The following is a 22,634-nucleotide window of genomic DNA, read 5'->3' as shown; positions in this document are numbered from 1 at the left end:
CATATCAGGCCACCAGCAAATTACCTAATCCAGCCATCCCAACCAATCAGCAACGAGCAAAAACCACTCCTTCCAAACTCGCAGCTTCACCTTCCACTCGGACCCGGCGAACCATCTCCATCAATTCGATCCCCCTCTCCTCGACTTTTCCACCCCCGATCCGGTCCATTGAGTCCTACGCCCAGCCGTCACCATGGCGTCCAGAGAGCCCCAGTACGTTGATACCTTGCCAATCCCCCAATCGACCACCTCCACGGGTTACCCTTGACTACTACACCACCACATATAATACGACACATATACATACATGCATGCAACACAATTGGATTAGAACAACTCGTTTCTAACGGAAAATGATTGCTTCAGGTTTAACCAGCAGGTGCTGGTCGACACGACCCCCATGCCCGATCACATCCCCAAGGTGGAGGAGATCGGTGCTACGTCGGCGCCGCTGTACAGCGCGGCGTACTTTATCGGAGACCGCTGCAAGCCCTACAACGACGACTTCATGAAGTGCAAGGACGAGTCGAACGGGCGCGGAGAGCTGGACTGTCTGAAGGAGGGTAGAAAGGTGACGCGCTGTGCGGCTAGCGTGTATGTTGTCTCCATGCTCTATATTCAATTCACCCATTGAGTGATGAGAATCACCGGAGAAATGGATACTGATTACATTGGGATCCCTGCAGAATCAAGGACATCAACACCCACTGCCTGAAGTCGTTCACCGCTCACTGGGAGTGCCTCGAGAACAACAACCACAAGCTCTGGGAGTGCCGTGCGCAGGAGATGAAGCTGAACAGCTGTGTTTTCGAGAAGCTGGTTCGTATTACCTTCTTAATAGACATCCTGTTTCGGATCCTTGTTAGCGTCCTACAGAAATACTGATCCGGTTGTATAGGGCCTGAAGAAGGAAATCCCCGGAACCCCCGAGAACGTCGTCCCCGTGCACTTGCGCCCCAAGCAGCTCTACTCGGACTGGCCTGGTCGGCAATATTAAAATTACAAAATGAAATCTTGAGGGGAGCATATATCATTGTGTTTTTCTTAACTGAACTACTAACTTAACGTGTCTTTTGTATTCCGGTGTTTTCCTTTTGTTCTTCCGTCTCTCTGGTTGACGTCTGTTTGTGTATATATTAGCATCAGGAATGTCATTGGTTCCGCGAGTCAGTCGCTTGGATACTAGTAAGAATATTGCTCTTTGAGTTACAATAAATATAGATTCGATTGGTATCAGATGATGACGATGATGCATACACTATAATCCAGGCTCCAGATCTATGGACTGAAGTATGAAACTACCTAGAATACAAAAGTATACAACCAGAACACCGCAGAAATATGCAGACAGCTAACCACTGCAATGAGATATCAAGCTCCGCAAAGAAGTGGACAGCCTCTAAAAATGGACCTGACACAACAAAAGAAATGAAAATAAAAAGGTAGAGAAGGTATAATAAGTAAGAATAAGAAAGAAAGGAAAGGTATATATGTATATGTACCAAGAAAAGACAAAAGAAAGGGAATTATGCACCCATTGACGGTAAGGCAAAGGGCATCAGAACCTCACGATGAGGTCTTATCACCAGAAGAAGAAGATTCAGGAGACGTCGACACCACCCTCCTAACCCTCCTGAACACCATCAACAACACCAACCTCGTCTTCACCTCCGCCCAACCCACCTTCAACTTCTCCTCCAACCTGCGATCTCCTCGCAGTCTCATCCAGATAAGAAGCATACCCAGCAGTGCCAAATCAACCATGATCTGCCGTGCAGCGACCCAAACTAACCACTTCAGCCAGGCCCACAGGCCCGTTCGTCGACGATGAGCTAACGCTCGCGCTTCCAGTTGTTCTCGCACGGCGGCGATTTCCGCGGTCATGGTCGTCAAGGCCTGCTCGACTGTGCGACGCCAGCGTTTGGAGTCGTCGGGGGGTGGTCGTCTTCGACTTAGGGTATCATGGTGGTGGTGATCGTGGTCGTATTCTTCCTGGTGGGAGGGGAAGTTGTATCCTTGTTGGTGATAGTCATGCGATTCGTGACGGTCGTGATTGTTGTTGTATTCTTCTTCCTCCATGTGTCCTTCTTCGTCCTCTTCTTCTTCATCATTCTCGAATAGATTATCCTGTGCTTCCGCGTACACTTCCTCCTCTTCCTCTTCTTCTTCCTCTTCTGCCGGCTCCTCCTCCATCTGTCGTCGAAACCCTGACTCCGCCTGACTAACCGGACTTAACACCCGTAGTCTCTCACTCCCTCTTCCTCTAGCCGTATTGGCAAGTAACTGCTCATACTCCGGACGAGTCAATCTATTACTAGACTGCGGCTGTAACCTCGCGTGATCACGCATCGACACCGCTGCAGAAGCCACCGGACTACCCGGTTCCTGGGATGACGACATAGACGACGAAGACGGGTTGGATTTGATCTGATCCCAAACGAATTCCAATTCGGCGACGAGTTCCCTTGCCTCGGCTGTTTGGGAAGCGTAGTTATGCATGGTTTCGATGAGGGTGGAGATGTAGCGTCGTTTGGCTTCTGTGCGGGAGAGACCTCGTTGGGCGTGCCATGCGTCCCTACATTATTAGTACACTGACAGCATATAGAAGAGAAAGCGTGGGAGGGTAGATATACCATTTCTCACACTCCATAAACACATCCGCAGTATTCCCGACCGGTCGATCCATGACGCCTTCGACATCGCCTTCTACAAGTTCCAATTAAGTACTCGTCAGCATGACCATTACATTATCATCCAATGTCCAACACAGACAATGCCCCAATAAAGAAAGTGAAAGGAGGGGAGAAATACCCATGCTCTGCTTATACAAGCCATAGAGCTTCAATCTCTCCGACGCCGGCGGTCTAGCGGTCCCCGTGCGGGGAATGCGTTTCACCGTGTTAAGGGCATGGACGAAGACACGATCTGAACCATATCAATCAGCACATTATCTCCCTAATACACTCTGTTCCTTCCTCTCATAGCATGCTCGTAGACTATATTCCTTTCCGGGGTAAAACGCACCCACTGAATCCGACATGGTGCGAGGAACAAGGCGTCGGACGGGTTCAGCAACATGAGAGCAGACGGGGACGGAAGTGCGCGCGATGATGGGTCCGCATCAGTGTCTTGCTGTCTCTGTATATATTCGGAGATTGATGGAGAGTAGCTGTGTTGTGGTGTATTGTTTATCGGTGCGAGCAAATGAGAGAGGGTGTTGGAGTTGGAGCTTCCCCGGATTTCGGCCTAGGGAGAGAGAGTGCGCGCGCAGGACTTGTGGCAATTGATTTCGGGGTGGACGGGGGAAGAGATAATGAGAATCGGATATGGTAGGTTTCGACACCCGTGTAGAGCTGGTTGGTCGCGTGAGAATTGTTTGGGTGTGAAGAAGTGCGAGGCTGCGAGCTGAGAGATCGGTGGTGTGGTGGTGTTTGATTGCTTGATGGATGCTGGAGCGATTGAACCGCGGTTGTCGGAGTTTAGTCCCTCGCGCTGCTCAGCCAGCCCAACTTGTGATTGATCGGCTATCTATCGATCTACCAGATGCAACCCCTACCTCGCGCCGTCATGTTCATGTTTCTTACTTGCCCGGAAGCAATCTTTATCAATATTTCACAGTTGCTGTAAAAATACACAGATAATAGTAAAATCCATTATAGCATCGAACCTAGTTATATACAGACAAATCGCTAATAGCCATCATTCCTTCCCCGCTTTCTCATGCGCCGCATAAGTATTCTCCGTATCGATTGGTTTCCCCGTCATCACGCCGGGCATATCTTCGTCCGTGACAGGTGGACCAGTGAAATGCTTGCGCGCGTAGACCACATACCACCCGATACTGATCGCCGCGAAACCGGCAAACACCACACTCGCATAATTCATGCTACTCGCATCCACCGGCAGCGAGGTGGGCATGCAGAAGAGCACCACAGCCAGGCAAATCCAGCAGATGGATACGATGTTAATCGCGTATCCGAATCGTCCCAGTGAGAAGCTGGATTCCTTGACGGCTTCACGCCCGCGCAGAACGCAAATGAAAATGGGAAGGCCATACGAGATGGACAAGCAGATGGTGGCCACGCCCGTAAACGAGTTGAAGGCCGCCGAGGACCCGAAGTAGATCAGCCCTAGCAGGCAATCGACTACGGTGGAGAGGATGATGGCCCACACGGGCACATCTAACTTCGGGTTCACTTGCCTCCAGAGCCGGAAGCCGGGGATGGCTCCGTCACGAGCAAAGGCATACGTGCATCGACTGGCAGCCGTCAATGCGCCAATCCCCGCAAAGACCAGGATGCCCAGCACCAGGAACAGCAGCCCGAAGCCTCCGCCAGCGGAGCCGGTGGCTGTCTTGAAGATGAGTCCGATGGGCTGGCCGCTGGCCACAGCCAAAAGGGTCTCCACCGGGGGCAGAACAAACATGATGGGGATCAGGTAAACCAGACCCGTGATACCGGCCGCCACCACTGATAGCACAATGGCCTTGGGGACTTCCCGATGCGGGTTCTGCACTTCCTCACACATGGCAGCCACCATGCCGTAGCCAGTGAGTGTGTATGCTGCCTGCAGCAGTCCGACAAAGAACGCCCATCCAGCAGGCCTAGAAGTCATCAGCCCCATCAAGAGAAAAGGAAAAGAAGCAAAAAGAAAAAAAAATGGGGGAAACATACCACCCACTCTGCGAAGCATCATAATGGGCAAAGACAAACTCGGCATCGCGTCTCTCATCCGCCATCGTCAAAAGCGTAACGAGAATAATCACGACACTCCCGGCGGTCCAATAAATGCACACTTTATTGATCAAATCCAACCACTTGGAGAAGAAGATATTCACCAAGGCACAAGCCCCAATCACAGCCCAGAACATGAGAATGGTCTGCCAGGTATTGGCGACAAAGTCCTCATTCCAGAGGGAAATGGCGCTGAGGATCAATTGACCCCCGGAGAAGGTGATACTGAGTGTGACGGTCCAATTGCCAACGAGGGTGAGCCAGCCATCGATGAAGGACATGGCGGGGGCCCATTTCCGCGTGGAGAGCATGGCACTCCAGTAGTAGACTCCGCCGGCGGTGGGGTAGACGGCGCAGATCTCGGCCAGCGAGGCGGCAATGGCGATGGAGATGAGGGTGACGACGACCCAGCCCCAGATGACGCTGACGGATTGGCCGTCGGTGAGGGTGATGTAGAGGGTGGTGCTGAGGCCGAAGGGGGCGGCCATGATGGCGAAGGAACTGTGGGATACAGTGATTTCATGAGTATGGCCATCGCTACTGGATACAACGTGCTGGAGAATGGGAACATACAGGCCCAGAATACTCATCATACTCAAATTGCGAGGCAATTCGCTCTTGTAACCCATTCTAGCCAACGCCTCATCGGCGTTGGCATCCATGGAAGGTTGTCGCATGTTGGGCAGTCAATCAATCAGTCAAGAAGCTGTGTGTTTCTTTATAACAGAGAAAAGGAGTAAATGTGATCCACTAGAATTATCTCAGGAAGGAAGTCTTTTAATTTAGGACAGACATATCGCAATAGAAAGAGATCCAAATCCCAAAAGCGAGGGATGGGAGTAGAGTGAAGAAAACAGGAAAAAGGAGAGAGAGAGAGAAGAAAGAACACGAGCAGGATAATGAGGGGAATAAGAAGGAACGAGAGAGAAGCAGCAAAGCAGCAAAGCAGCTTAGTTCCAGTTCCTGAACTCAACTGAACTGATGCAGCAATCATCATCCCCCCCGCACTTACACTTTTAACTCTGTCACCGTCTAGTCCACAATTCCACAGTGAATCCACACCACAAGAGACAATGACAACAACTGCCACAACCCGGAGAGAGTGTGTGACTCCATCGTTGCCAATGAGAATCGTCCTCCCCGCGATAAGCTCCCCAACTAAAAGCCCTCCGGTGTCGGGCTAGTGGCCGGCGGTCCGAGACCGCGCTGATAAGCCCTAGACAACTGTCCCTGCCAGATAATAAATGGTTAACCATCATAGTTAGTTATCAGCCCGATGACTTGATCCTATCTCTTCTCTCTCTTATCAGATTTGTATAGCTTTTTTGAATCTTCAAGGAAGATATCCTGAGGCAGCACAGTATCATATAGAATCAATCCTTCTCTTCCAACCCACTTATTCAATTGTCTTTCCCGCGCGGAATCCACCATCATGAATAAAGTAATCGAATGCAGGGCTGCTCGCCACCAGTGTCCTTGGCTGGTTCTTTAATGCATCCATGCATGTTCCCCCGCATCTGCACGTCCGGAACCACTACATCCTTTTCTGCAACCCTGTACATCATCTCTCTGGGGCTCGTGACACTTACACAGACACGAGGCGACAAAGCTAGTACTAATGCTCGGGGGGATTATGATCCCGCCGGATAAGTTTTACTGACTGGGTCATGACCTCCGCGCGCGGTCTCTCTCCTCCTGTGGGGATTTCGTTGGTAGTCTCCATCACATCCGCTCGCTCCTCACGTTTGCGAACCATGGTGCTGCCCTTCCCCCCATTATGTGGTTCGTGGGGTAGGGTGGGTGGACTTGATCTGGGCCTTTCTACGAGGGACCTGCTGCCTAAATTGACTACATTGTTTTTACTGTGTACTATACTGTTGGACATTATGTGAGTTGTAATAGGAAGGAGATATGAACGATATACATATATATATATATATATATATATATATCGTACTACTAGACAATATATGGCAGCAATTCCTCGGGTCATATAGTATGATTTCTAGCTATTTCGGTTCATTCAGAACTATCCATTTCCAACGTACATCACGGGTGGTGTCTTGTCACTACTAAAAGTGACGGCTGCCACATCCATTTGCCGCCGCATGCTCACCACCATCACTCGGCATCAGGCAAGGATGAGCGCCACGGAATAAAGATAGACAATGCGGGAGAAATACGGGCAGGAGGGGGAAAGGGAACGGGGAGAACAGACACAACAGGGTCGACCGAGAGGGTGAAATCCGAACGAATAGGAAACACAGGGGAGGGCATGTAGGTGGGGGGTATCAAACAGGTAGGGGGGGTGGGTTCACTATAACAGGAAGACAAGTCCATCACCTTCGCAGGAGATATCGATTCATCTCGAAATGGGGGGCATTTTGTGTTTTGTCTTTTTTGTGAATTTCTTTTCTTTGGTGTGTGACATGTCTAGTGTACGTGCGGACCAGAAGTAGAGGGGCGAAAGTAGGCCCCAATATCTCTCCAACAAATAAATGTGTAAGGTAGGGAGAGGGTCCAGGCAGGAGATAAGAAAGAGGAAAAGGGGACGAGGGACAAGGGAAGATCGGAGGGAAGATAGGGGGACGGTGGAAGCAGGGGGAAGAGGGAAACAAATGATCGCGGGAACGGCGGCGGGTGGGCCAGCCCGGGCATCAAGACGCCTGGCGTTGGGTATGGCGGATGGCCACCTGGCCGACTCGCCCACCGCCACTTTTTGAGGGGGGCCAGCCGGTCGCTCTCCTTGAATCTGTATACTGGAACTCCTTCGCCTTCATCATCACTTCAGTCAACACCCTCGCAGAAAATGAAACAAGATCATGCATGGCCTCCAGTAGACAAGGCCTCAAGTTGAGTCGCAACCAGCCAGCTAGCTTCAACTCCGTCGTCAATGATCATCGCCCAAGTGATCACGAAAAAAAGAAACGTTCAAAAGGCACAGAAATGGCAAAGAAGCAAAACAAATCGCAAACGCCCAGTCATGCAGTCGTCAATCCAGATAAGTCGTTACATGATGATGCAGTGATGATAGCATCCCAAATACAATGAGGTCACGCACGCACGGCCCCCAGCATCACGGGCTCAGAACGTTGCAGAGGTCGTCCGTTCCATCCATGCCGAAGCCGGCCATGTCGACGGAGTGCAGAGATCCGGGGCCACCACGGCCCAGAGAGATATCGGAGGAAGCATAGTCATGCTTGAGTCGTTCATGAGGTCCAAAGAATGGCCGAGTCTCTTCGTTGGGGGTGTTACCATCACCCGCTGCCCAGGGCCCATGCTGCCAGAACCTCGTGTTGGCCTGTTGGTCCCCAAAGAGGTCATGATGGTCGTGGTGGGTCTCAGGTCCGTGGTTGGTAAAGTCATTGGGGGACTGGAACCGCAGATGCGACCGGCTGAAACTTGAGCAGGGAGAATCGGCATGCAGCGGGAAATCGAGGTTTGGGAATGGCATGTCCTCGACGGTGGTGATGTCGATGGTCGGGTTCTCAGTCTGCTGAGCCAGTGCTGACGCTAGCCGGAGATTGGAGGCGGAGCTTTGGCGGCTGTGGCTAGCCGACCGTTCGATGGCTCGCTGAACGAAACTGCCACACGTCTTCAGAATCTTTTCCTGATCCTCCGGGGAGAGGCTGGCAAAATAGTCATTTGCCAAAGAGGGCTTGGGCAGTTCGGGTTGGCAAGGAGTCAAGCCAAAGGTCTTCTGGGCATACTCCGTGAATCCGGAGGGCATGTCGTACGGCGACTGGTAGACGGTCGGCACCTGCTCCCGCTGCTGCTCAAGGTAGGCGTACTTGCGAGGCAACTTGGTGGCAGCAAGGCTCCCTCCGTTGGTGGCCTCTTGCTTGATGTTTTCCGCCTCCTTTTTCTGCAGCACGTCCAGCCGGTCCCGATGACTCACCAGCGAGAACCGGAGCATCTGCAACAACTGCGTCACCTCCTCGGACCGCATGTTAAGGGGTTGTAGTGGCAACAGTGTTCCATCCGGTGCACGAGGCTGCACTCGCTGCTGAGCCATGGCCAGCTCCAATTTCTCCAACCCAGTCGGCGGTGGTACCGAACCCATTGGGCCCAGGAGGGTCTCTACGACCAACTCCGGGCTAACGATGTTGTACCCGGCGAAAACATTGGCATGGTCGGTGATCTGGGCCAAGCGACGACGGGCAATGAGCTCTCTGACATTGGCGAAATTATTGGCGGGGAGGTTATTGGTGGTCTGCTGCCGCTGCTGTTGATGGTGATGGTGATTGTGAATTTGCTGCGAACGGGAAAGGGATTGATGGTGGTGAGATTTGGTGACTTGGGGATACGGAGCATGGCGGGCTGATTGAGTTGGCAAGGATCGGTAAGCAGACGGCATCGCAGCAGGGGAGGAGGCAGTGGGAGGCGCAGGACGAGGAGGGGCAAGAGGAGCGTGCTGCAACAGGGAAGGGCGGCGGGATGCGGCAGCAGCAGCAGCAGCAGCGGCGGCGGCGGAGGTGGTGGTGGTGGTGGTCGTCGTGGTCGTGGCAGCAGTAGTGGCGGCAGCAGCAGAAGCGGCAGCAACAGTAGAGGCGGTCAGGGGAGACAAGAGATGAGGGTGAGGGGCACCAGCACCAACACCAGCACCAGCACCAGCACCATAATGATGAGGCGGAGCGAGATGGTGGGGGTAAGAGGGGAGTCGGGCCATCACGGCGCCGAGCGACTTGACGCTGTCCAGGAAATTCGCGCGCGGGTTGTGGACAGGCACGCTAGGGCTGTGTGTATACTGTGCCCTACACTCGGTGGAGGATTCGCCCAGGTAATACCAGATCTGTTCGCTCTTGCTGAGGTCGACCTGCGTGGATGGTGGGGCGGACTGGTGGTTAGGGTGATTAGTGCTGTCCACCGTCTCGAACTCGGCCCACTGATACGGAGATCGCCCATCGCCAAACGGATTCCCTGCCACCGGTACTGCCGATTCCAACTCCTTCCGCGCCTCGGGTTTGCGCGCCAAGTGGGCTGGTAATGGCCTGGTACCTGGAGCCAGCGGTGAGAAGTTGCTCCTGCGAACAACCAGCATCCACCGGTACGGTAACTCAATTACATCCCTGCACATCGAATGGTTAGCCCCTGCGACATCATCATTGCCCGATCGGGCAATCCCCAAACAAATGGAGGGCCCGCGGGGCTCTTCATGCAGGCTCTTCGTGGGGCACAGAACTTACCCTCGTGGCAACACCTTGACCAGTAACGTCCGTTCCTCCGGTCGGTTCTGGAGCACAATCGCACCGTTAATTTCCTTGTCCGCCTGGAACTGCACCAGATCCCCAGCCACCAAGCCCCGTGCCGTCTGGATGAGTTTGCGGTCATAGTCGGGTGACTCGCCGCTCGCCATCCAGGACGGCTTCTTCTGGCGATGATACTTGCACTTGAGGTCCACGCTGGGGATCGAGTACTGGTTCCCATCATCCGCAATCACTGCGATCTGGCCCTGCTCCACCTGTACACCCGCCAAAAGTGCACAAGTGGCGTGGTATGACCGAGTGCACTTGCCAAAGTTGCACTGGAAGCATGCTCCGCGCACTTCACGGCAGAAGAGACACTTGAGACCCATGCGAGCCTTGGGAATCTTATCCACGTCACACACCACCTCCTTGCCGGACTCATCGCGGAGGATGGAGGTCTCTTCGGTGTACAAGGCACAGCGACGGTGAGCATGGGATTTGCCATCTTCGGTCGGCAAGAGATCCTCGTAATCCAGATTATTGGGACACAAGACACAGGGTATCTTTCTGGGAACTTCCATGGCTACCCGCATGCGTTTCGCCTTGGTGGTTTCACCGTCATTCTTACGCTTCCGACCACGCGTAGATGTCTTTTCTGGGACACTGCGGGGAGGCGTCAGGAGATCCGAAGCACCTTCGATCTCGTCAAGATCGCTTTCGTATTCGCCGAAATACTCTGGGGTAGCCTCGCCCCGAAGCTTCCGTTCGATCTCGTCGACATCGATCCAGACACTATCAGCCTCACAGTTGCACTTCTTGGCCACACGTCCGTAATCGAGCCACTTCTCCGTTGCGAAGTTGACCGACTCAGCGCAGTTGTACCCCAAGTTGTAACCGGAATGATATCCGTACGGGTAGGTGATGACGAACTCGCCTTCATAGTGTACTAACTTGTTCACTGTGATGCCGTACTGGGACTTAAGCAAATTGGGAGAAACAAGGTAGGTCTTGTGGCGGAGGAATTGGTCGCAATTCTTAGCGTCACTTTGCCAGATACCTATTGAGTCAACATTAGCGTCCACGGCCTACCTACCCAAGATCCGATTTCGGGATTCGGAGTCTTACTCTTCATGGCTTGTTCGAAGCGAGGAGCATCTTCTTGGGAGATGCTATACCACTGTTTGGGAGCACCGAAGTGGATATAGTTGATGCTGTAAAGATCTACATCCTCCAGGTGCCATGCGAAAGTAGCCTTCCACATTCCCAGATACAGGTATGCCGTATTGACACCAGGCACCTTCTGTCCCAAGACATCCAGCAGATTTGGTAATCGGGCGACATTCCATGAAGTCGTGATGTTATCGTCGAAAAGAGAGCCCGGCATATCGGCACCGTACAGGGGATTGTTGAACATCAGGGATTTCCAATAGTTGGTCTCAAGCTCCTCGCATCTTTCGTAGGTGTAATCCTGGCTATCATCGATGCGGTAGTCAAAGTCTTGGAAGGCTTCTTCGTCCACGTAATCGATCGCATCGCCCTTGTTGTGCTTTCTGCGGGATGTGACAGACTTGGGTTGTCGTCCTTTGGGCTTCGGGCCGGGCAAGGATTCGCCGTCGCTCAGTTCCTCGTTTTTCGCCTCGACGGGGTTCGATTCGGGAGACACGGGTGTTGGCGGGCCTTCCGGCTTGATCTTATCCAGGCCCTCGTCGGCTGGCGGTTCTTCCTTGACCTTCACCTGGTTGGCCCGTTTCGGCGGGCGACCAGGGCCAGCACGACGTTTCTGAGAGTCCGATCGAGTGGCCTGGGTTTTGGGAGCAGAAGGAGCCCGGATCACTCGGTCCTGATTCCGGCGCCGTTCACCTCTCCGAGCAGGTGGCTGGTGACTGCTCTCTTCACACAGTGCTTTCCACTGGGGTAGATTGTATGATCTCTGTCTCTCAATGTTCGCTTGTGTGTAGGTTCCGTGCGAGCCATGGAATTCCTGCATGATTGGGTTCTTCACACGGATCTTCTTAACGGCTTCGTCAAGGGGTGGTAGGGAATCGGTCCTAAAGTTGGCCACATCAGTTCACGTCCTTCCATGAGTCTTTGTCCGCACAAGCGCCGAGCCATACCATTCTTTAGGAGGGATAACTTTGATGATTCCGGAGCGCATGCCATACTCCTCGACCTTGTTGATGAACGATTGGAAGTCGCGGAACTGGTCCATAGTCTATTGAGATGCCCATTAGCCCATACCTTGACCGGGATGGCGTAAACATGGGGGAGGACTCACCGGCTTGAACACCGGAATCTTGCCGCCACCATAGTAGTGGTCCGGCTCAATCTCCTCATCGTCCGCCTCTACCGATGGTATCTCCTTGGCGCCGTTGACATTGGGATCGAGCTCGAGATCCGACAGCTCTGACGGAACCCCATCGGGAACCTCCTTCTTGCCGTTCACGCTCTGGGGAGGAGTGATTGAGGCTGCATCGGTCGCCGGAGCGCCGGCGATCGGGTCGAAAAGGGGTTGATCAAGCGCTGCCGCCATCATCTCAAGATGGGAAGAACGAAGGGTGAAATTGGTCGGATGTCGATAAGGATGCCGTCGACGGAATATGCGACCGCTGATCGACGGCAGGAGAGGGATTCCCAGCGGTCGGGGGAGAGGACGTTAAGAGGTCGGAAAGGACTTGTGCTGTAGATCGGGTCAATATGGCGCAGGAACCTTTTGGGTCGTTTCTTGTCGCAGTTGGAATTCCGACGAGGTCAAGGAGGGAAGGGAAAATAGAATAAAATAAAAATCAAAAAGGAAGGATTATTAAGGCTGGCGAAACGAAACTGGGTATTATTGGGGGGTACAAGATAAGAGAGGTAGTAGTAGCAGTGGTGGTAGCAGTAGTAGTAGTGGTAGTAGTAGTGATGACGAAGGAAGAAAGGGTTGGTGGTGGACTGCAAGGCTGGATGATCCGAGCTCCCAGAGACGAATTGCTGGGTATAGGGATCATGCGAAGCAACAGAAAACAACCAGGGAAACCGATAAAAGATAGGGAGCGGGTGGAACGGTGGGTGGAAGTAAAATTAGCAAGTGGATGATGAGATCGGTATCAGCAGCAGTATCACCACCGCATTGGCAGAGAGAGCGCAAGTCAGGTCAAGCAACCCCTCCTCCGGTTTGAGGGCAATGGAGCGAGAAGATTTGCCGTGGGTGCAGGACCAAGCAGCAAAGGATGTTCGCCAACGAGTGCAGGGCCGATGGGACGCTAGCAGCAAGCAGCAAGCAGGAAGGCAGGGGGAGATGAAGGAAAAGGGAAGGCGGCAGAGCCAATCCCAGCATTCAGCGTCACGTCGGACGGTCCAAGCTGTGGATCCGGGCCAGAGCACGATGGCCTGACTCTTGGGAAAAGAGAGGAAAAAGGGAAATGAGGTGTGTGGAAATGCAACGGATTGGTAGAAGAGTGGAAGGAATAATTGATGATTACTGCTGCTGTCGTCTGCACTGACTGACTGACTGCACTGAACCAGTCTAGCAGTAAGAGAGCAGTAATAGCAACGAGTAACAGAGCAAGTAACAGAAGAGTAGCAGCAGTAACAGCAGCACCAGCCGCAGCCTGAGCGCCTGAAATTTGACTCTTAAGGCACCAACTCCGCGGCGCGATACTCAGTCGAGTAAAGGCACGTAATCTGGTCCCGGCCGCGAGCAGATCTCAGCACGTCTCCGGTGTCGGGAAATGCAGGCAGGGCAGGCAGGCAGGCAGACAAGACAGATAGACACACCAACTTGAAACAACAAGTCCAGATAGTATGAGGGAATTAAAGATACTCACTTTATACAACAAGCAACTGAAATCAATATGAAAGAAAAGTGAAAGTATAAAGAATGAGGTTTCTCCCCCTGTCAATAGACTATGGGAGATTAATATCTACCCTTTACTCGTCGTAGTAGTAGTGTCTTCTATGTAATAATACTTCAACTTCTGGGATTGTCCAGCCAACTCTCTCTCTCTCTCGAGTTGACGCCAGGAAGAATCACGTGCAGCACATGACTGGCCGGGATTAGACACAGCACCAGTACCCGTTATGGTTAGCGTCATACCGGGGCAGAAAAAAGAAAAAAAAAAATAGATGTGTGTGTGTTAAATGGAGGTTACTGTGGGACGCAGAATACACCACGCGGTAGACATCAGCACGCTGTAGGCTGTGCAGAATTGCATTTTGGCGAAATTCGGATAGCGGCGGACCGGCAGAAATTCCCTGGAAGCAGAACACTGCATACTTTCCTAACTTACGCCTAGTACTGCAGCAGTAGTCTTTCTTAGTTCAACAATTTGATCTTCACTAAGTGGTTTAGTTAGCACTAACAGGAAGGGGTCTGATCGGTATGATCTCACCAGCCGAGTATACCATTGGATGGTTATTTAACCGGTGGTAAAGGCGGCTTTTTCTTTTCTTTTTTTTTTCTCTCTATTACTGAATGACTAGTTAGTATCTAGCACGTAGTTAGGTATGGGTTTTGTCTTCGTTATGGAAGTTTAATTATGATAGACGATACGGGATATTGTTACCGTGGGAATGGTCTATCTACTCCTGTCGAGTCAACCAGCTAGGCAGGTAACACACAAGCCGGTTAACAATGCAACAATAAACCATGTACCTACATAAAAGCGAATACTGCATATAAATATAGCATAATTCTACTACCTCACACCTCGTAAACTAATATAACCAAACTCAAACTTAAATAATAGTAGTAGTAGCCCAACACCGGAATAATATCAACAACAACCCGAATCTATTATACACCATCACCGCACCGCCATCCAACAACTATCACACACCACCTACTACTTACATACGAAGAGGGCGGATTGACATATATACTTTTTACATACATACATACATACACGTACATATATACACATGCATATGCACGACAAACTACCTTGACTGTAGGTACTACTACACCTGGACTAGTAGTAAGACGGTATTCCGTCCTGAGTAGTCAATACAACTCACTACTATGTATCTACTCAATGTAAATTCAACTTCCCATACCGACCATGTTCAGGTAAAAATCCTCTTATCACTCAAAAACCGGTACGCAGTTGATGCCAACCCCCAGAACAGACCTCTCTACTAAACCCACCCAATAACCCACCGATCAGATGGAAGTCCACTAGTAGTATGCAGTATGCAAGACAGCGTTGGGCACAAATCTACTAGCGGGTGGCGCGAACAACCACCACCACCACCACCTTCACTACCTAACAACAACTACTGGCAGACACACCCAAGCATTGTGCAAATCCGCCTCCCTGATTGGCTCCAGCTAAATCGTTCGTAATCGGGAGGGTCGGTCAGTTGGCATCCATCCATCCGTCCATCCATCCATAATTTCATCAAATAGATAATCAACGAAGAATGATTTGTTGTCTGCTTTCTTTCTTCTTTTGTCCATTTGCGTAGGGAAGAAGAGAAGATCCCGTGATGGCCTGAGTGCGGTCCATTTGATTATTACTGTATACTACTACCGTAGCAGGAGTGTACGTGTAATATTGCCCAGTGGCATGATTCTAGTCTAGTTTTTAAGGAAGCAACCTACCGAGATTAAAGGTGTTACCGGGCCGGTCTCATGGAGAGATCGAGATCGTGCAAGCTGATTAATTAATTGGATTCGTTGTGGTTACTTTACTACCAACATCCATAATAGACTAGCTAGGCTACTGTTACTGGCTACAACAGACCCCGGGAAATGAAAACTCAACCGGCGTGCGTGTGGCGTGGTCTGCGTCGGCTAGCGGCGTGCGGAACGGATGTACTGTAAGTAGGACAGACAGCTGTTTCATCGCCATCTGGATGTGGATGCAGTGTCGGCACCCAAGGTTTATGCATCTCATCCAAAAGAGATGGTGGGGAACATTGGCAAAATTCCTACAAGGGAAATGCAAACCTGCAAATCATCTATCGCATTGGTATCAATCAAGTGTATATACGCCGAACACCCATCATGGCTAAATCAGGAGCATGAGTGACGGAAACCAAAACATAACACACAATGCATGGACCTCCGTAGACCACGCCAGCTCATCCCACAACCACCAAGGCAACCTCAATAATCATTCAGCCGCAGCTTCTTCCCGACAAACCGACGTTTCTCGGGCTTATCGGCGCCCCGCTCCCGGTCTGCATTCAGCCCCTTGAGCGCGTGGAGCAACATCCCTGCATCAAAGAATCCATCTGATTCGGTGGTCAGTAGCTGTGTCGTTAAACGCAAGGGAACACACTTCCAAAGGTGCACTTACATCCGCCCATGCCATCGTCCTCTAGCTCTCCGCTGTCCGTCGTGGGTGTCTCGGCACCCCGATGCAGCTGGCCCGGGTCCCCCCGGACGATCCGGCCCCGGCGGTGATCGCCCTGGAGCCGCTCGGCAATCATCTCCATCTCGCGTGCCCTGCTCGTGCGAGGGCTGGCAGGCCGGTGGGTGACCGTGCGCAGCAGCTTCCGGATCTCCATCAGGTACGATTCCAACGTGTACATCAGACGCGCAGTTTGTCGATGCTTCGACGAGGCGCAGAACGAAATCGAATCGTCCTTGATTATATAGCCAATGCCAAAGCCATCCGCAGACGTAGGCCCGAAGCCAAAGTGCCGGAGGCACGGATTTCCGCAGTTGGAGGTCGACAGCACGGTCGTATTGATCTTATCCCAGCCAGCGTCGCTGAAGATAGCGGGCATGGTACGCACCCCACGTACACTGTAGCCATTGGATGACAGTCCATCTTCCGATAACGACGTGGAAGACTTGGGCGATTCAATGGACGCTGTCTCCACAGGGCTAGTGTACCCGTTGGAGCTGCTGATGACGCTGTTGTTCGCCGACGACGCGCCGTCATCGAAGGATCGTTGCCACAGGCAGTACAGCGCGTAAAGATGCCTATCTTGTCCCTGACCCTTCGAGCAGTCCTTCGTGATGGCGGTATGTTTCTCGGTCGCTTTGCGCAGCGCGCTCACCTTTTGCTCTGCCGGGTTGTCCCCCCAGAACGTTTTAACAAAGTCCACGCATTCGTTAGTCACCGTCCGGATGGCTTCTGTTCGACCGTGTAGGAAAACCTTAGTCATAGCAGGTTCGTAGGTGTTCTCCATGCGGCCGTAGAGCCCGTAGTAGGCTGCTTGGAAGGCCATCTGCACAAATGCATCAGGGGAAAAGCCCATAGAAGTGATGAAATTTTTGCCAAATCCTTTGAAGTCGAGCACTTGGAACTCGTGTTGCTGCAGTAGATCGGAGAGGTGGGACTCGGCGAACCGCAAAGCAATGCTGAGTTCAGGCACCATATCCCATTCGAGCTTGCGGGGGGTTGTGCTGACATTGCCGAAGCTTCGAGGGTCGCGCTTCGCAGGATCAGGGCTAGACGTCGCCCAGAGGGTCGGTGCCTGGCCGTTGATCGTCCGAGCAAAGCGGAGTATGGTGTCCGTATAGACATCGCTGGCAAACCGGAGTACCGTATGGCCATCTACGCCAGTGTGTTCGAAGTTGATGCCCGCACTGCCATTCTTACACACGATGATCTGGAGTTTGTCATACCACCGGTTGGTACAAGTGCCGACCTGCACTCCTCGGACCACTTCGCTCGTTCCGCAGAGCATGTTGGCGCAAAGCTCCGACGTGTTGTGTGGTTCAGTGTAGTCCAAGCACAAAACGAACAAAGCGGTGTCCACGATATTGAGACATTCTGCGTTGTTTGACCCTTCATCCTTGGTGAGGATATCTCTCAATCCTGACCAGACCTTGCGGTTCTCTGTGCTCAACACACCAAGCGCTCCTTTCGCAGCATCATGGATGGGTGTCTGTTCTGCATCCCCAATGATAACCTGGAGGTTAACTGCAATATCCTTTTCATTCATGATCAGATCATTGTTGTCGTCCAGCACATCGAACCAGTATATCTGACCCCGACACAAAACAACAATATGTTTCGCATGCGGATCCTGGCTTATTACGCATCCGTTATCGGTCGGGACGCGCGCGGTTCCGAATAGGCGAGAATACTGATACATGCAAAGAGGCGTGCCCCGGACAGTGTCGGGGGGGAGCTCCTCCCGCCTCACGGCACGGACGAACGACAAGGCAGAGACGACGAGTGAGGCTGCTCGGGTAACCTGATTATTTCTCGCAGGAGTCGGGTCATCTTCCAATAGGAAGAATGGGTTCAAGTTCAGCACAACAGCTTATTACAGTAAATTAGCACGGCATATTCCCCAGGCTTGATGCACGTATTCACTTACGGCTGTCGTAATTCAAGTAAGAGTCGTACCCTGCAATGAGCCAAAGCTGTCAGTCTAAGATGACTCGGAAAGGCATGAGAGAAAGTTCGTTGTTTGGTGACGTACAGAATTGCTCGATATAGCTTGTTTTTGAAGAGGCATAGGTCTTGAGCTTCTCCTGCAGAATAGGGCCTTCCGATTTGAGGAAGTCCTGCACGGCTGCCCTGGTCTCATCCTGCTCTCGGGGCGTCTGTAGCGGAGCTAGTGCTTCAAGGTATCGCTTGCATGTCTGCTCAAGATCTGGGATGGGCAACTTGGGTAACGAATCCTGGTTCGCAAAGGTCAAGCCCTTCTTGGGCGGCTCTGATGTTCCTCCATTCACCGACATAGGGACCGAAGATGGCTTGATTTTGGTCTCGGGGGGGGAGTTCGAACGGATAGAATCCATTGTGTTTCCCAAAGGCTTAGGGGCCGTGAAGTGGCGAACTGCTACGGACGAGTAGGACATGGTGTCAGCACAATACAGCCCGTCCTGAACTGAAATCTATGGGAAGACGGGTGAATAATATAGGGATTGATGGGAGAGGCAAGATGTTGTGTTAGATATTATGATAAGTTCGCAGGGTAGTATCAGAACGCTGAAGGATTATCTCATGACCACGGCTCACGTCACGAGGCAGATGTGATCAAGAAGGGTTGGAGGCATGAGATCGAGAAAAACATAATCAAGACTCGTGCAGCGAAAATGGTATCATATATAGGTAGAAACCACTCAGGGGAGAACAATACACAGTTTCGCAATGGTACCCGGGGAGCAACTGCTGGCCGCGGGGTGGAACCAAGAGGTACCTTCGGGATAAAGGGAGTTAGACGGAGGAAGGGACACTTACAGCTTAGCTGCCAACACTAGGAAAGCGACCAGGCTACGCCTAGATGAAAGGCTCGAACCACAGTGGATCAGCTCGCCGGGCCTAACCGTCCGCGGCTGCGCCTAAGGCAAGCAGGTAAACGGGATATCGGGGGAACGGATGAAGTCTGGTTAGAGGGGCAGAGGGAAGTATATCCAGCTGGCCTGCCAAGAGATATGCGCGATAGGCCCGGTGGGCCGTACGAGGTGGAGGCGGGAAAGCTCAGGTGCGCGAACGCACTGCTGCTGCTGCTGCGGCTACCTAAGCATTTAAGGACCCATATAAGTACTTATCATTAACATCCCCAGGGGAAAGAAAAATGAAGGGAAAGGCCAGGAATGTGCGAAGAGCTCCATCCGGTCCTGCGGGTTGTGCCTGTGGCAGTACCAAAGGGAAGATGGGATGGGAAACTGCGGGGGGGGAAACCATCATGTGAAGCCGAGTATCCATGGCAGAAAGACAGAGAAGGGAGTAGGAGCAACTGCTAGAGATAGTACTAGCACTGTAGCACTTAAGAGACACGTACTCGGGGATTTTGAAGGGCACAGCCAATAGACGAGCACAACCCAGCTGAAATTAGGTGAAGCGGTACAGACGGGTCAACTGCAGTGACCGCATTAGACAGTAGTTTAATGAGAGATGGAAGGGCTCTAACGAATGCAATCCTAGTCGATAGCGCCTGGAAGCAACTAGTAGAAGGATTGGAACATGTGGCAATAATCCTGGACGAGAGCAGACCAATTGGTGACGTTTTCGGACGAAGGGAAACTGTGGAAAGTCTGGTTGCGGGGAGGAGAAGCTGCCAGATTCTAAGTTCCTTCCCCCAAAAGGCAATCACCTGGGCTTATTCAGAAGGCGAAAACTGACACCACAGGCTGCAGTCACGTGGGTGGGGCGGGACAGCCGCGCTGACAAGATAAGAGAATAGAGAGAAAGATAGAGAGATGGACACAGGACTACCCGCTGACATTATCCTACACTAAAACTGGTCACTGACTTCAGTGACTTACTTCTCTCCCACACACACAATCGTGGCTAGGTGTTTTGGAAAAAGGGTCTCATCATTTGGCTTTTATCATCCCGAAGCAAGTACCGATTTAAATCAGGGGCGCCCCATATCCACACACACACCCGCTTTGCAAAATACCCGAATCATAATTCACACACAAGAAATGAAGATCATCTAGTCTAAGGGCAACGAGTCATATTGTCTCTCATCGAGCCCCACCAAAAGCAAAGAAAGAAAGAAAAAGCAAAAAGTCAACAGATAAAATATTCACAGGTGAAGATAAGCAGAAAGAAGAAAGTCACGCCGTGCACCTGCTCTAGCCCGCGGGCTCCGAGGTCGGGTGGATCCTGTTTCGGTACTTCGGGCAAGCGGTAAGGTAGATCTTCCCCAGATGGACCTCCGTCAGAGCGTCTTGGCGATCCGGGCGTGAAACAAGCGCAGGACGTGTCTCGGGAGAAGACAAGCTTATTATCAAATAAAATAGACAGTGTGAAGGCGGAATGAGATTTAAATTTCAAAAAGGACTGATGATCGTCAGATTCTCCATTGTTCGATGTTCGCATATGGCCGGTGGCCAGAGAATCGCCCTTGCACCAGATGGATCAGGGACAAGTGTTTACTTCCATCACAGGCAGCTCTAACCCAGTTCATCGATATCCCCAGCGCCCGTCATGGCAAAGCTGACCGTTTTACCCGTCGGGTGCAGGGAAACCGACTATTCCTTGGCATGGTGCAAGAGCGACGGTCCCTAGGCACAGTCACGCGAAATCATCTCTCGCCATCTATGACGCAACGTAAACAGCTTGGCCGAGAGGGCGCTTGACGTTGGTGCCATATTCTCCCTCATAGTTTCCTAGAGGATCAAGCTTGTCAGCAATCTCTTGTCAAAATATTTAGTGAAGACGGGTATACTAACCGGCAGGGCTGTAGTTGCAAACAGTGAAGGGCAGGGCTTCGGAGGCATCGACGTTACCCAGGCTGTCGCAGGTGACGGTAGCGCAACCAACGTGAGTGGTGGCGGCCCAGACAATCTGGGAGAAGTGACCCCAGTTGTCGAAGTAGGTCATGTCGGGGTCGGCCTCGCCGTACAGGTCGGTGTAGTAGCCCATCTCGTCGTTGTACATGAGGTTGGTGATCATAACGCCAATTTCGGAAGACTCAACACCATATCCAATGTTCTGACCGTAGCCACCGCCGTCAATGGAACTGCAGATTTACGTTAGCGCAAGAAACAGGGGGGTTCCTGGAATGCATGATCCACTTACGTGTCGTGCTCATAGACACACTTGGCGGCCAGGGTGTAGGCGCTCGACTCCAAGTCCGAAGACCACTCAAGGGAGCTAGCGGAGTGGTTGCTACGGTGGACGTTGTGGTTGTACAGAACCGCGGACTGGTAAGCGTTGGTGGCGGTCGAGCTAGCGCTGGACGAGGTTGAGGTCGCAAGGGTGGTGGTCGGCGCAGCAGCCGAAGACCAGGACGAAGTCCAAGCGGAAGTCCAGGCGGAGGTCCAGGAAGTAGCAACCTCCTCAGCAGCGGCAGTGGTCGCAGCAGCAGCAGTGGTCGCAGCGGCGGTGGTCTCCACAACAGGAGTGACAACAGACGAAGTGCTGGCCTCAGCAGCAGCGGCGGCGGCAGCGGCAGCGGCGGAGGAAGAGGCCTCAGCAGAGGCAGAGGCGGCAGCAGCAGCAGCGGCAGAGCTGGAGGACTCGGCAGCAGCGGCAACGGCAGCGGCGCTGGAGGAAGAAGCAGCAGCAGAGGCCTCTTGTGCGGCGACGTTCTCATAGACCGTGGGAGTAGGGTACTCGGTGATGGTGGTGGTCATGGTGACGATGGTCCAGTCGGTCACATAGGAACGCTTGTCAACATTGTTGGCCAAGGCACCAGCGGCGCAAAGGGCACCCAGAGCGAGAGAGTAGCGCATGATTGAATGAGGGTTGTTGGTTTGTCTTTGCCAAGAGTCAAGAGATGATTTACTACAGTTCAACTGTGTCCGATTGAGATCGACTTCTCCGGGAAGTTATGCGGCCAAGAGATCAACAGGCACGAAACAGTGTATGGCAGATATCAGTTTATAGAGTTTTTTTCTGGCGATGAATGCAGATCGACTGCGAAGTTGGTTGCGTTGGTAAGACCGGAGGGGGGTGAGAGTGTGTGTTTGTGTATATGTACGAATAACCAGCACGTATGGACAAAAGAATGACAGCCTTCAGGGAGAGGAAACACTTTTTTGAAGGAGTGGAAAAAAGTGCACCAAAAAATAAAGGCGAAAGGTGAGAGAAAGGTTGAAGTGAACGGTGGGAAAAGCCAACGGTAAAGAACGAAGGGCGAGCGGGCGTGAAGTGATAATATAGTCTGGAGCGAGCAGAAGAGCAGCTGGAGTTGGGGCGGCAACTTAATCACGGAAAGGAGAGCGACTCCAGCGGGCGGCGTGTACCCGGTGGGGTCGGCGATCTCTGATAATTAAACGCAAATTAATTCAGACGGGGGTAGCTTCATATACGAGTGGGTTCTGGACGGATCTCGACGTCGCGATGGGTCATGGATGGGGGCCTGTCCC

The 22,634-nt window shown here is 52.2% G+C and overlaps 6 protein-coding genes across 6 annotated transcripts; 1 reads left to right on the top strand and 5 right to left on the bottom strand.

Moving 5' to 3' along the window:
• Nucleotides 1-104: 104 nt before the first annotated feature.
• On the top strand, nt 105-1,186 carry BDQ94DRAFT_134429 (coiled-coil-helix-coiled-coil-helix domain-containing protein). Its single transcript, XM_026764462.1, has 4 exons — nt 105-213; nt 367-594; nt 687-819; nt 899-1,186. The coding sequence occupies exons 1-4, from the start codon at nt 194-196 to the stop codon at nt 995-997; spliced, it is 480 nt and encodes a 159-aa protein (XP_026631704.1). The 5' UTR covers nt 105-193; the 3' UTR covers nt 998-1,186.
• Nucleotides 1,187-1,410: 224 nt separating this feature from the next.
• BDQ94DRAFT_46843 (acyl-CoA-binding domain-containing protein) lies at nt 1,411-3,143 on the bottom strand. The gene is made up of 4 exons (XM_026775850.1): nt 3,025-3,143; nt 2,812-2,925; nt 2,634-2,706; nt 1,411-2,575 (listed from the first exon to the last, which is right to left on the bottom strand). The coding sequence occupies exons 1-4, from the start codon at nt 3,038-3,040 to the stop codon at nt 1,567-1,569; spliced, it is 1,212 nt and encodes a 403-aa protein (XP_026631703.1). The 5' UTR covers nt 3,041-3,143; the 3' UTR covers nt 1,411-1,566.
• A 457-nt stretch (nt 3,144-3,600) lies between these two features.
• Nucleotides 3,601-5,763, bottom strand: BDQ94DRAFT_134427 (putative GABA permease). Its single transcript, XM_026764461.1, has 3 exons — nt 5,307-5,763; nt 4,674-5,234; nt 3,601-4,603 (listed from the first exon to the last, which is right to left on the bottom strand). The coding sequence occupies exons 1-3, from the start codon at nt 5,408-5,410 to the stop codon at nt 3,700-3,702; spliced, it is 1,569 nt and encodes a 522-aa protein (XP_026631702.1). The 5' UTR covers nt 5,411-5,763; the 3' UTR covers nt 3,601-3,699.
• A 2,033-nt stretch (nt 5,764-7,796) lies between these two features.
• On the bottom strand, nt 7,797-12,452 carry BDQ94DRAFT_179683 (putative jumonji family transcription factor; the record flags this gene model as incomplete). Its single annotated transcript, XM_026773447.1, has 5 exons — nt 7,797-9,802; nt 9,920-10,976; nt 11,045-11,967; nt 12,034-12,131; nt 12,195-12,452. The coding sequence occupies 5 exons, from the start codon at nt 12,450-12,452 to the stop codon at nt 7,810-7,812; spliced, it is 4,329 nt and encodes a 1,442-aa protein (XP_026631701.1). The 3' UTR covers nt 7,797-7,809.
• Nucleotides 12,453-16,007: 3,555 nt separating this feature from the next.
• BDQ94DRAFT_156525 (choline/carnitine O-acyltransferase) lies at nt 16,008-18,668 on the bottom strand (the record flags this gene model as incomplete). Its single annotated transcript, XM_026768633.1, has 4 exons — nt 16,008-16,135; nt 16,201-18,123; nt 18,182-18,211; nt 18,287-18,668. The coding sequence occupies 4 exons, from the start codon at nt 18,666-18,668 to the stop codon at nt 16,008-16,010; spliced, it is 2,463 nt and encodes an 820-aa protein (XP_026631700.1).
• Nucleotides 18,669-20,749: 2,081 nt separating this feature from the next.
• BDQ94DRAFT_46738 (CAP domain-containing protein) lies at nt 20,750-22,140 on the bottom strand. Its single transcript, XM_026775849.1, has 3 exons — nt 21,343-22,140; nt 20,994-21,283; nt 20,750-20,930 (listed from the first exon to the last, which is right to left on the bottom strand). Exons 1-3 carry the CDS (start codon nt 21,996-21,998, stop codon nt 20,860-20,862), a joined length of 1,017 nt encoding a protein of 338 aa, XP_026631699.1. The 5' UTR covers nt 21,999-22,140; the 3' UTR covers nt 20,750-20,859.
• Between the last annotated feature and the right edge of the window lie 494 nt (nt 22,141-22,634).

Source organism: Aspergillus welwitschiae (assembly GCF_003344945.1).
Source record: "Aspergillus welwitschiae strain CBS 139.54b unplaced genomic scaffold BDQ94scaffold_2, whole genome shotgun sequence".
Lineage (NCBI taxonomy): Eukaryota > Fungi > Ascomycota > Eurotiomycetes > Eurotiales > Aspergillaceae > Aspergillus > Aspergillus welwitschiae.
This window is presented reverse-complemented; position numbering and strand designations above follow the sequence as displayed.